General features: G+C 48.6%; 1 protein-coding gene across 1 annotated transcript in view; it reads right to left on the bottom strand.

Moving 5' to 3' along the window:
* The window catches only part of TAOK3 (TAO kinase 3), a 107889-nt gene that overhangs the window by 48652 nt on the left and 45827 nt on the right, over nucleotides 1-13410 (bottom strand). Inside the window, exons 2-6 of the mRNA XM_064168712.1 lie at nucleotides 10749-10835; nucleotides 8231-8439; nucleotides 2715-2786; nucleotides 1552-1653; nucleotides 1017-1062 (exon numbers count right to left, since the gene is read on the bottom strand). Of these exons, the coding sequence (XP_064024782.1) occupies nucleotides 1017-1062; nucleotides 1552-1653; nucleotides 2715-2786; nucleotides 8231-8350 (340 nt within the window). The 5' untranslated portion in view covers nucleotides 8351-8439; nucleotides 10749-10835. The remainder of the gene's footprint in view (nucleotides 1-1016; nucleotides 1063-1551; nucleotides 1654-2714; nucleotides 2787-8230; nucleotides 8440-10748; nucleotides 10836-13410) is intronic.

Raw genomic sequence — 13410 nt, 5'->3', positions numbered from 1 at the left:
AGAAGCCTTTGGCTGTATCTTAGAGACAGAAGATGTGGCCCACAGAGAGTATTGGGTTTTGCAAAGCTTGGCTCACACTCCCTGCTCCTCTGCAGGTGCTGCTGTTCTGCTTCTGAGGTCGTATCAGTCTCTTGTTCTATAAACCTATCTGTAGCCATTCCTACAAACTGCCAGGCAAGGACAGAGCTTTTTTTGTCATGAATACTCAGCAAACAGGCAGTCTGCTCCAGCCATCAAGAAGGCACAACTCACAGGCACAGAGCTTTCTGCTTCTAAAGCTTTATTTTCACACAATCATAGAATAAGTCAGGGTTGGAAGAGACCACAAGGAGCAGCCAGTTCCAACCCCCCTGCCATGCCCAGGGACACCCTACCCTAGAGCAGGCTGCACACAGCCTCAGCCAGCCTGGCCTTAAACACCTCCAGCCATGGGGCCTCAACCACCTCCCTGGGCAACCCAGTCCAGCCTCTCACCACTCTCATGCTCAACAACTTCCTCCTCACATCCAGGACGACTCTCCCCACCTCCAGCCTTGCTCCATTCCCCCCAGTCCTGGCACTCCCTCACAGCCTAAAAAGTCCCTCCCCAGCTTTTTTGTAGGCTCCCTTCAGAAACTGTAAGGCCACAAGAAGGTCACCTGGGAGCCTCCTCTGCTCCAGCCTGCACAGCCCCAACTCTTTCAGTCTGTGCTCACAGCAGAGCTGCTGCAGCCCTCTGAGCATCCTCCTGGCCCTGCTCTGGACACACTCCAGCATCTCCACAGCCCTCTTGTAATGGGAGCTCCCCATATGAAAACGTTCATGCCAGCTCTACACAGCACTGGCCTCCTGGGACAGTCTCAGCTTCCCCTTGGCATGACAAACACAGGTGTTCCAGCTACAGAATGGAGCAGCCCAGCCAGACTGCCCTCCACCACCTGCAAAAGAGCAGTCTGTGAAGATACAGCCTCCCACTACACTCAGAAAGGGGCACTAGCAACAGGAAAAACAGAAATCAAAGCTTATATAAAACTTACCCTCTAGCAAATCTGAAGCTGATCCTAAACAGTACTCCATAACCAACTGCAAGATAAAAACAGGCTTTTAAACAACAGGGTAAACACTTCCCCAACAAACAGATACCACCTGAAGGGCTGACAAACAGCAGAAGGAAATAAAACCTGAAGTTGCAAGAAATAGAGCAAACTATCACCAAAATGAAATGCTTCAAACATTCCAGCAGGGTTAAGGCATCTTTTACTGTGGTAAAGATATTTTGGACACTCAAATAAAGATGTTTTGGACATTGAGATATTTGTGGGGAGATATTTGTAGAGGAAGTTCCATAATCATGGTTTCATCTGCCTGAACACACAGAAGAGCAGAGAATTGGTCCAATATTCTAAGTACCTACTCCCTTGAAATTACCTGGGAGTTTCTTGAGGTGAAAGGGCACACAGGCAGCATGGGATGGACACTGCTGCACATGAAGACACTGCATGTGCTCAGTGGTTGCTGTACTGGACATTTCCTGCTCACTGGAGACCTGGAAATGCCACATCACTCACTCACCCATGCTGTGTGCTCTTTCAGGTAACAGCCCTTATATTCTATGGTGTTGGGGTGCTTCAGCTGTTGGAGAAACTTGACTTCTTTGATGATGTCCTGCCATTTCTAATCAAAACAAACAAAAAGGCAAAAAAAGAGAGACATGAACATGTTAATCTGTTACACCCTCACACCCCACACATCGTAGCACAGGCTGAAAAGCAGCCACAAAGCTATTGGCAAAAGTCTTTGACCACATTGGGTGCTTCTGTGCTCCACAACCTCCCTGGAGGTGTTCAAGGCCAGGCTGGATGAGGCCTTGGTTGGATTCTGTGCTCCACAACCTCCCTGGAGGTGTTCAAGGCCAGGTTGGATGAGGCCTTGGTTGGATTCTGTGCTCTACAACCTTCCTGGAGGTGTTCAAGGCCAGGCTGGATGAGGCTTTGAGCGACCTGTTCTAGTGAGAGGTGTCTCTGCCTATGGCAGGGAGTTGGAACTGGCTGAGCTTTGAGTTCCCTTCCAACCTAAACCATTCTGTGATTCTTCCTAAGATTCAGTCTAACCCTGCTCTCCCTCATCTCAAAACCATTCCCCCTTGCCCTGCTGCTAGACCCCCTTATGAAAAGTCCCTCCCCAGCCTTCCTGTAGAATCCCTTCAGGCATTGAAAGGCAGCTCTGAGGTCATTTCAATGCACCAACCCATCAGAGTCAATCCCACTTCCAAAGCAGAGGAGCAACTACCAAGCAACAGCTGAAGTGAGGCTGATACTCTCTCAGTGTGCCTGATACTCTGAACAGAAGCTGCATGCAGTTCTAGATGGGAGCTCCTACAAATGGGTTCAGGTCAGCTGTACACTGCAGTTGACACCCCTGAGGGCTGTGCTGATGGCTCCAGTTGCCAGTGTGCTCCTCATGCACTTATTACTGCACTCACTCCTGAAACAGCCACCACACAAGCAGGCTCAATTCCCATTCACTTCCTTAAAACTCAACTATCTGCCAAAATTAGCACAAGCTTCATTTTCCCACCACACACCTCCACGCTTCCTATGGAAGTGAGCAACAGCTACCCCATTCAAGAGCTGCTCTGCTAGGAGCAAATGAAATGCTGCAGTTAATTTCACTCTTCAGAGTCACATTCAGGTTGCAACAGCTGCTGCATGCAGGATTGGCTTTCTTCTCCTTACCTCATTCGTTTGCTTTCCACTGTAGGACATTTTCTTGACTGCCACCACCTCATTAGTGTGGGAATTTGTAGCCTGGAGTAAGGAAAAAGAAACAGATTGAAATAAGTGTGACATTTTCTTCCCCTCCCCATGGAGTGAGCTGTGCCTGTGGCAATTGAAGGCTTTTTTCCTCCTATATCACATCCTTGCAAGCTCCTACACCTTACAGACACCTTTACTGGGAGATGAGCTACCAGAAAACTACTATGACATTTTCTCCTGACTTTATCTGTCCATATTCACCTCCTACAGGTCTAAGGAGGTTCTCCTCCACCTCTGCTCTGCCCTGGTGAGACCACGACAGGACACAGCCAATCGTGTCCTCGGCTGCAGCAAGAGCAGTGTGGGCAGCAGGGCAAGGGAGAGGATTCTGCCCCTTGGCTCTGCTCTCATCAGACCCCATCTGCAGTACTCTGTGCAGTTCTGGAGCCCCCAACACAAGCAAGACATGGAACAGCTGGAGCCAGTCCAGAGGAGGCCACCAAGATGCTGAGAGGGCTGCAGCAGCTCTGCTGTGAGGACAGGCTGAGAGAGTTTGGGCTCTGCATCCTGGAGAAGAGAAGGCTTGGAGGAGACCTTGGGGTGGCCTTCCAGGATCTGAAGGGGGCTAGAGAAGGGCTGGGGAAGGTCTTGTAATGATGGGAGGAAGAGGAATGGGTTTGAAGTGGCAGAGGGGAGATTGAAACTGGATGTGAGGAAGAAGTTGTTTGCAGTGAGGGTGGTGAGAGACTGGCACAGGTTGCCCAGGGAGGTTGTGGCTGCTCCCTCCTTGGAGGTGTTCAGAACCAGGCTGGATGAGGCCTTGAGCGACCTGTTCTAGTGGGAGGTGTCCCTGCCTATAGCAGGGAGTTGGAACTGGCTCATCTCTGAGCTCCCTTCCAACCTAAACCTGGCTACAATCTCCCTTCAGGTAGCTGTAGAGAGCAGTGATGTCTGCCCTGGCCTCCTCTTCTCCAGGCTAAACACCTCCAGCCTGTCCTCACAGGGCTTGTACCCTGTACCCTATGACACAGGGGTGGTGCTTAGAGACTGAAAACTCCATTTCAGAAAGAGCTCTACTTGCACTGCCCTCATTTCTATGTGCTCAGGACAGCAAACTTGAAGGCTGCAGTCTCAAAAGGAGCTGTTGCAATCCCTGTACCTCCAACCACTTACCATTTAGGGGGACCAAACAAAAAAAATCAGTGACAGTTAAAAGCTTCAAATACAATGAAAGCTAAATGTGGTAAATCCTTCTTTTGGCTGCTTGAGAGGATGAGTGCTGCACTTTCAAGTCATGTATTAATGAAAGACATTTTCTGATGCATCAGAGACTTCAAAGGAAAGTGACACTGGCTGAACCAAGAGAGCACAGGAATTACTCAAGGGAGATGACATGCTCAAAGCTTTTCACACCACACACTCCCCAGTCCAGCTGGAGAAAGCTGAAAACAAAGAACTCCTGGATAAGGCAAAATCCTTCCTAACCACTCACCATCCTGACTTGGCAACTAAAAGATCAGGAGTATTTTATTCAGGACAGATGAATTAATGCTGCTGATCCAAAGACATCTCCAAGTATTTCTGTTGCTTTAATTCCAGGTAGCTTCACACCAGCCTGGTGTTGCTCATTGCAGTCATACTTCTTAGCTGTGTGGCACACTGCCACCTTCTCACCCTTGTGGGGGAAGCTCTTGCTCTGCCAAGTGGTTGGGATAGAATGAGTCACAGAATGGTTTAAGTTGGAAGGGACCTCAAAGATCATCTAGTTCCAACTCCCTGATACAGGCAGGGACACCTCTCACTACAACAGGTTGCTCAAGGCTTCATCCAAGCTGGCCTTGAACATCTCCAGGGAGGTTGTGGAGCACAGAATCAAAGATCATATTGGGTGATTCTGTGCTCCACAACCTCCCTGGGCAACCTGTGCCAGTGTCTCACCAACCTCACTGCAAACAACTTCTTCCTAACAGCCACTTTCAATCTCCCCTCTACCACTTCAAACCCATTCCTCCTCCTCCTGGCATTACAAGACCTTGTCAATAGTCCCTCCTCAGCCTTTCTGCAGCCACCTTCAGATCCTGGAAGGCCACTCCAAGGTCTCCTCCAAGCCTTCTCTTCTCCAGGATGCAGAGCCCAAACTCTCTCAGCCTGTCCTCACAGCAGAGCTGCTGCAGCCCTCTCAGCATCTTGGTGGCTTCCTCTGGACTGGCTCCAACAGTTCCATGTCCTCCTTGTGTTGGGGGCTCCAGAACTGCACAGAGTACTGCAGATGGGGTCTGATGAGAGCAGAGCCAAGGGGCAGAATCCCCTCCCTTGCCCTGCTGCCCACACTGCTCTTGCTGCAGCCCAGCACACAGATCCTTGTGACTGCACTAGCCAAAAGGGCTGCAAAAGCACACTTGACAGAAATAGCCACTTGCTGAAGTGCTTTTGGCTGTATTTGTAGATCTCCAACGAAAAGCTTGGCAGGAGCCAGGCACATTTTGCTTGCAGAACCTCTTTCTGCACTGCTCTCACCTGCTTTAGCACCTTTCCTTATTTTTAAGGTGAATAGAAGTAGGTTGTTCTGGATGAAAAGTATTCTTCTGAAGCATGAAGTCAACTCAATTGGTTTTAAATCAAGTTCAAAATCACTTTAAAACCTCGTGTGAAGCGATATATTTCTTCTCAGCCTTCTCATAGATGAAGTTACCATTTCTTTCAAGCAAAAAAAGAAGAGGAAATCTCAAAAGATCTTGCCAAGCCTTGGCAATAGAAGACTGGAGAACAAATCACCTTGCAAAAACTCAGCTCAGATGGAAGTTTGTACCAGGAACATCACATTAATCCACAACACCAGTGGTGAGATAAAGATCAAGGTATCTGCTGTTTGGAGTAGCATCAGTTATGCACCAACAGCATCACCATCTAAGTCCCTGCTGCACCACTGACAGTGCCCCATGGCAGAACCCTCTCTGCATCACTGCTCCCAGGTTAAACAGGAAGGAATTTTGTCATTCTCCCTCAGAACCCTGACACACAATAGCAGGCTCCTCTCCCATCTCAGCAACAGCTCCACCAACACCTCCATCACTTCACACAGCCATGAAGAGTGAGTTAGAGTGCTTACAACTAACTCATGCTAGCTACTGCCAGTTCCTGGAGTTGTAGGTGGAAGAATCATAGAATCAAGCAAGTTGGAAGAGACCTCCAAGATCATCCAGGCCAACCTAGCACCCAGCCCTGCCCAATCAAACAGACCATGGCACTAAGTGCCCCAGCCAGGCTTGGCTTCAACACCTCCAGCCACAGCAACTCTACCACCTCCCTGGGCAGCCCATTCCAATGCCAATCACTCTCTCTGACAACAACTTCCTCCTAACATCCAGCCTAAGAACACCCATTCTAAACAGCTTAATGTCTGACATTGTGAGCCTGATCTTCTGGAGAGGCAGGCCTTGCTTTCAAGCAGCTTTCACTTGCCTTTGACTGATTTGTTCATACTGAATCCTGTCTTAGCTTCACTAATAGCAACTGGGGTTTAATCATTCCTAAATCCAGTGGTTTGGCTTTGACTTTGTTTGACACCATCTGTAAAAGCACAATTCTTCCCACTCTCCTGATTCAATTCCCCTGACTTGCAATCAACACAGCCCTTCCTTCTTGCTTGAGTTCTCTTTCTCTTCAAGACTTCTCTCTTCTTTTTTGCCATGCAAACATTTGCTACTGAAGATAGTTTGTTAGGAGTTAATTAGAAGGTGTTAGGTAATAGGTTGACTTGATGATCTCAAAAGTTTTTTCCAACCTGGTTAATTCTGTGATTCTGTGAGATGAACACAGGGGCAAGGAAGGTAACAAACCAAAATGACCTTTACAACCTGGTTAATTCTGTGATTCTGTGAGATGAACACAGGGACAAGGAAGGTAACAAACCAAAATGACCTTTCCAACCTGGTTAATTCTGTGATTCTGTGAGATGAACACAGGGACAAAGAAGGTAACAAACCAAAATGACCTTTCCAACCTGGTTGATTCTGTGAGATGAACACAGGGACAAGGAAGGTAACAAACCAAAATGACCTTTCAAAGCTTTCTCCAACTCATGGATTCACAGAGTGCATCAGGTTGGAAGGGACCATCAAAGGTCATCTTGTCCAACATTGCTGCAGTCAGCAAGGACAGCTCCAACTACATCAGGCTGGAGAGGGCCAAATCCAGTCTGATCTGGGATGTCTCCAGGGATGGAGCTCCAAATATATCCCTGGGCAAACTGTTCCAGTGTTTCACCACTCTCACTGTGCAGAACTTCCTCCTGATGTCCAGCTTCAACTTCCCCTGCTCCACTTCCAAATCACTGCTCCTCATCCTATGACTCCAACTCTCTCAGCCCCTTTCCAGCCTTCCTGTAGGTCGTCTTCAGGTATTGATGTGTAACTCTAAGGTCTGCCTGGAGCATTCTCTTCTCCAAGCTGAAACCAATTCTTCCTAGCAGAGGTGCTCCAGCCTTCTGACCATCTTTGGGGCCTCCTCTGGACCCTCTCCAGCAGGTCCATGTCCCTTTCCTGTGTTGGGGGCCTCAGAGCTGGACACAGTAGTGCAGAATGGCAGAATCCCCTCTCCCAGCCTGCTGGCCACACTCCTTGTGGTGCAGCCTCCACTACCAGAGAAGTAAAGATGTCATTCAAAAGCCTGAAAGCCATCTGAAGTGACTTCCAGGGTATCTTTACTCAAGCAGCCACAATATCAATTCATGATCAAAAGCAACTTTTCACTCCAAACACATTCTGAATCATTAACTCACCAGATCTATTAATGTGCACAGGTTCACAGGCATATGAGCACCAAGTAGAGCATCTTGAAATTCCAGTTTGGCAAATGAATTTCCAACTGTTTAGATTCAACTTTCAGCATGAGACAGCACAAGACACTATATACTTAACCTGAATGATTTGGTGCATTATCAAAACTGCAGTCAACTGCTACTGTAAGTAACAGCTCTAACAGTAAAGAGCTCAGGAGTGCTCTGGAACACTCCTGGTGATGTGTTAGAAGGAGGAAGCTGAACACACACAAATCACTAAGAGCACAAAGCATGCTGAAAACCTTCCTAGTCTGGAGAAGACTGAGAGAGGATCTAATCAATGTTTATAAATCTCTGAGGGCTGAGGGTCAGGAGTGGGGGGACAGGCTCTGCTCACTGCTCCCTGAGATAGGACAGGGAGCAATAGATGGAAGATGCAGCACAGCAGGTTCTAGCTCAACACAAGGGAGAACTTCTTGACGGGAAGGGTCCCAGAGCACTGGCACAGGCTGCCCAAGGAGGTTGTGGAGTCTCCTTCTCTGGAGCCTTTCAAGGCCTGTCTGGATGTGTTCCTGTGTGCCCTGAGCTGGTCCTGCTGTGTCAGAAGAGTTGGACTCAACGATCTCTTCGGGTCCCTTCCAACCCCTAACATCCTATGAGATGCCACTTTCAATGGTTTTGCTTTCCAAAACAGGAGGTTAAGAACGGTACTTACGAAGTAAACTGCTCCAAAACTTCCATGTCCAATTTCATGCAAGCCCACAAATATTTCTTCAGGATCCTCTTTGTAGAACAGGTCAGCTATTTCTGGGTCCTTTGGCACCCCTTTGCGCATGGTGAAGTATGCTGAACTAGTTTGTGCTTTCGATTTCCAGCCGGGTCCTTACTTCATTGACAAAGTAGTTTGCAGCTAGCATTCAGCACCTGGTGAAAAAGGTTCACAGAATGGGTTTTGGACCTCAAGGATCAGCCAGTTCCAACCCTGGGTCATAGGCAGGGACACCTCTCACTAGAACAGGTTGCTCAAGGTCTCATCCAACGTGGCTTTGAACACCTCCAGGGAGGTGGTGGAGCACAGAATCACCCAATGTGATCAAAGATCACATTGGGTGATTCTGTGCTCCACCACCTCCCTGGGCAACCTGTGCCAGTGTCTCACCACCCTCAGCCTGTGCCAGTGTCTCCCCACCCTCAACCCGTTCCAGTGTCTCCCCACCCTCACTGCAACGAACGTCTTCCTCACATCCAGTTTCAATCTCCCCTCTGCCAGTTCAAACCCATTACCTCCTCGTCCTAGCATGACAAGACCTTGTCAATAGTCCCTCCCCAACCTTCCTGTAGGTCTCCTTGAGAGCTTCTTCCTAACATCCAGTTTCCATCTCCACTCTGCTAATTTAAACCCATTCCTCCTCGTCTTGTCATTACAAGACCTTGCCAATAGTCCCTCCCCAGCCCTCCTCTAGCCCCCATCAGATACTGGAAGGCCACTTCAAGGTCTCCTCCAAGCCTTCTCTTCTCCATGCTACAGAGCCCCAACTCTCTCAGCCTGCCCTCAGAGCAGAGCTGCTACAGCCCACTCAGCATTTTGGTGGCCTCCTCTGGACTGGTTCCAACAGTTCCATGTCCTTTTTGTCTTCATCTTTCATCTGTTTCCCTCACACACATTTCTGCTCTCCCCCCCCCAGCCCTCCTCTGACAGCAAAATAAGAGGAAACACTTCCAGGGGCAATAAACTTCACTATCATTTCCTTTTTTAATTACTATTCCATTTAGATAGAGAAGATTAAAATGCATCCAGGGCAAAGCAGCTCTTTATCTCCTACAGGAAGCAAGTGGTGCAGTTACACCAAGGTCCACTTGAAGACAGGAGTTCTGCTGCTATGCACAAAGGTCCTGTGACAGGAGTCTGTTATTCCTTGTGCTGCTCTCCTAATGTGTCACTTTTCAGACTACCACCATTGTTCCTCCTCCTTTTCTTTGCTGTTTATTTGCTTTGTTTCTCCACTCCCACTTGCCAGCTGGTGCTGGTAGAAAAGTTAGCTTCTATTTCACAAGAACAACCCCACCATCATATGATTTGCCCTTTATTTCTTTATTTCCCAGAGCTAAAAAGTGCTGTTGGGTTGTGATGGCTTCAAGCTCTTAGATCTCCACCACAGAAGGCAGAACTTTACCTCCTTAACATCTATCTTTAGAACAAGGCAGTGCAGAACTGAGCTGTGCTTAAAAGAACATCTTAAATATCCATCCCCAAAATTGCACTGTGGGGAAAAAAAATAAGCCCATCAAGCCTCAGGAAGTGTCACATTTCCTACCAAAACAGCCTGAAGAGTCTGCACTGGTTCAGTAGACAGCACTGTGTAAAACAAGGGCAGATGCCTCTAACTAGCTGCTGTTGGCATCTGAGAGCCGGCAGCTAATCTGCAGGCAAATCCACTGGAGCAGCTTCTGACACCCTGGAGTAAATCTCAGCACAACTTCCAGATATGTAGTTCAGCACCTCTTTTATTGAGGCCACATCTTCTCTGTGCTGTTAGACTCTGATGGCTCCAAGTTCCTAGATCTCTGCCATGGAAGGCAGAACTTTACCTCCTTAACACCTTTCTTTAGCACAAGACAGCGCAGGACTGAGCTGTGCTTAAATGAACATCTTAAAGACCCATCTCCAAAATTTCACTGTGGGGAAAAGAAAACCCCAAACAACAGAAAGTGTCACATTTCCTGTCAAAATAGCCTCAAAAGTCTGCATTGGCTCAGTAGACACTGGTGTGTGAAGCAAGGACAGATGCCTCTACCCATCTGCTTTTTGGCTCCTGAAAGCCAGCAGGTTATCTGCAGGCAAATCCACTGGAGCAGCTTCTAACACCCTGGAGTAAACCTCAGAACTGCTTCCAGATATGTAGCTCAGCATCTCTTTTTTTTGAGGCCACATCTTCTCTGTGCACAGAAGAACAGAACTTCAGAAACCATGCACTGAAAATGTACACCCTCCCCCATGATATCAAGAGGCAGGCGAGAGAGAGCAGCTGAAATTTAGCAACCGGATAAAATTAAAACTAGAACACACAGAAGAAGGCTTGAGGAGTTTGCAGGCTGTAAGTGCCATCCAGATGGAAAGATGAAAGCAGAGCCTAATTTTGGGCTGGGGCTGAGACAGATGACAAGTGGTGGAGCACCAAGCCCCAGGAAGAGTGGGTCAGAGGAGGTGCAGGGAGTGTTGTGCTGCAGCGTACCTGGGTAACTGTGGCACAACGCATGCTCTGTGGCTCAGATTCCTCTCAGCAGCATTGTCCTGGGCTCTTGTCCCCCCAGCCTCTCTTCTGCAAAGGAAAACAAATATCAGTGTCAGGAAAGGCATTTCAAGTTTTACACCTGACACTACTCCACACAAATACTACATCTGGAAAAGACCACAGGCTATCAAGACACCACCTGAAGGCGCAGCTAAAGGAGCGCCAGCTGGGGTCTCTTCCTGCTCTTCTGTGTTTCCCAGCCCTTGAGCTGTCATTGTAAGATGGGAAAGCAGGAGAAGAGGTGAAATGCCAAGTTCTTTGACTTTTATAGAGGCACTTCAACTTGCTGGGGCACAGGAGGAGCATGGAAGTCTGTTCTCAGACCACACTGGTCACATCGCCTATGAAAAGGACGAAGCTCTCACAGGTGACCATTATTTTGCTCAGGATGCTGTACCCAATGACATGGAAGACTTCAATGAAAGCCCTAGGCATTTGAAGTCAAACACTGTTGGATTCCACTGAGGAGAGAATGAGCAATGAAAAGATGAAGAAGGAGGGCAACCAGTCAGAGCCATCAGCTGAAATCAGGAGATAACTTGCAGTTAAGGATGCAACTCACTGCAGTCACCCACTGCAGCTACCCTACTGGAGTAGCAATAGCCCCAAAACAGCCACAGTCATCCTCTCCTTGCAACCAAACACAGCCAGAGCTTGGAATCAGTTTACCCTCACAGCAAAGGTTATCACACAGCCACATCCACAGCAGAAACACTTCCAAGCAAAGCACACTGCAGTAATTCCACTTGCCAAAACCTGGATTAACATCCACACGAATTCATGCCCAACAAGCAACTCATCTCCACCAGCAGAAGCCTTCCTGCTAGTAGCTAACAGTACCCAAAAGCAGCTATTTTTGTCTCCTGTTCTCAGCACAGGGCAATACTACTGAGCTGTTCATGAAGCTATTTGTAGAGCAGCAGAAAAGGTGTAGTTAAAAATGAAAGTAAGTCAAATGCTCAAGAATAAACAAATGACAAAAGGCAGCTGAGCGAGATGATTATTCACTCTCAGCTGATTGGCCTCACCCAAAGGTGCTATATTTACTCCATGCCTGCAGACAGGGGCAAAGAATGCTGCATTTCAGGTCTGGCATTTGTCAACCAAGTGAAAAAGCCATTTGGCTTCAGAACAATAAAAACAAAGTGGTGAAGAAAACAATTTAGCCACCTCTGGTCAAACCAACTTCTCTGGCCATAAACAAAGTCCGTGCAGCCGCAGCTTGGGTATTCAAGGGGGAACTGGGAAACCCATTACAGAACCTGAGAGGTTGGAAGGGACCCGAGAGGTTGGACTGGGCAGTGAGTGGCTGAAGAGCAGCCCTGAGGAGAGGGACATGGGCGTGCTGCTGGATGAGAAGCTCAACAGGAGCCAGCAGTGTGCACTTGCAGCCTGGAGGGCTGACCAGAGCCTGGGCTGCAGCAGAAGTGTGGCCAAAGGGCCAGGGAGGTGATTCTCCCTCTCTACTCTACTCTGCTCTGCTCAGACCCCACCTGGAGTACTGCATCCAGTTCTGGAGCCCCTGGGACAAGAAGGATATGGAGATGCTGGAGTGTGTCCAGAGCAGGGCCAGGAGGATGCTCAGAGGGCTGCAGCAGCTCTGCTGTGAGCACAGACTGAAAGAGTTGGGGCTGTGCAGTCTGCAGAAGAGGAGGGTCCCAGGTGACCTTCTTGTGGCCTTCCAGAATCTGAAGTGGGCTACAAAAAAGCTGGGGAGGGACTTTTCAGGATATCAGGAAGTGACAGGACTGGGGAGAGTGAAGCAAAGCTGGAGGTGGGTAGGTTCAGGGTGGACATGAGGAAGTTGTTGAGCATGAGAGTGGTGAAAGCCTGGAATGGGTTGCCTAGGGAGGTGGTTGAGGCTCCATCCCCTGAAGCTGTGGACTCAAAGAAGCATTTAGGTTGGGAATCACCTTCAAGATCAGAGCCCAACAGTTAACCCAGCTCTACTAAGTCCATCATTAAGCCACACTCCAAAAGAGAGGACTCCACCACCTCTCTGCACAGCCCAGTCCAGTGCTGTCACCCTCCAAGTGAAGAAGTTTGCCCTTATGTTTAGGCAGAACTTCCCGAGTTATTGTTTGTGTCTGCTGACCCTTGATTTGCTGCTGGGCACCACTGAAAAGAGTCATAGAATGCTTTAGGCTGGAAGGGACCTCAAAGCTCAGCCAGTTCCAACCCCCTGCTATAGGCAGGGACACCTCCCACTAGAACAGGTCACTCAAAGCCTCATCCAACCTGGCCTTGAACATCTCCAGGGAGGTGGTGGAGCACAGAATCACCCAATGTGATCAAAGATCACCTTTGTCACTGATGTGGACAGTAGGACAGCAAGCTTGCAGTGGACATCAAACTCTGTGCTCCAGTTGACACATGGAAGGGAAGGGACCAATCCAGAGGGACCTGGACAGGTTTGACAGTTGGGTCCATGCCAACCTCATGAAGTTCAACAAGGCCAAGTGCAAGGTCCTGCAAGTGGGGCAGGGCCACTCCAAGCACAAATAGGAACTAGATGATCTTCAAGGTCCCCTCCAACCCAAACCATTCCATGTTAACAACCAGCACTCTGCCCAGCATCCTTCACACACAGCAACACTTCCAC

The sequence above is a fragment of the Pogoniulus pusillus genome, chromosome 30 (genome assembly GCF_015220805.1).
Source record: "Pogoniulus pusillus isolate bPogPus1 chromosome 30, bPogPus1.pri, whole genome shotgun sequence".
NCBI lineage: Eukaryota > Metazoa > Chordata > Aves > Piciformes > Lybiidae > Pogoniulus > Pogoniulus pusillus.
The sequence above is the reverse complement of the archived record's forward strand: the minus strand, read 5'-3'. Positions and strand labels throughout refer to the sequence as shown.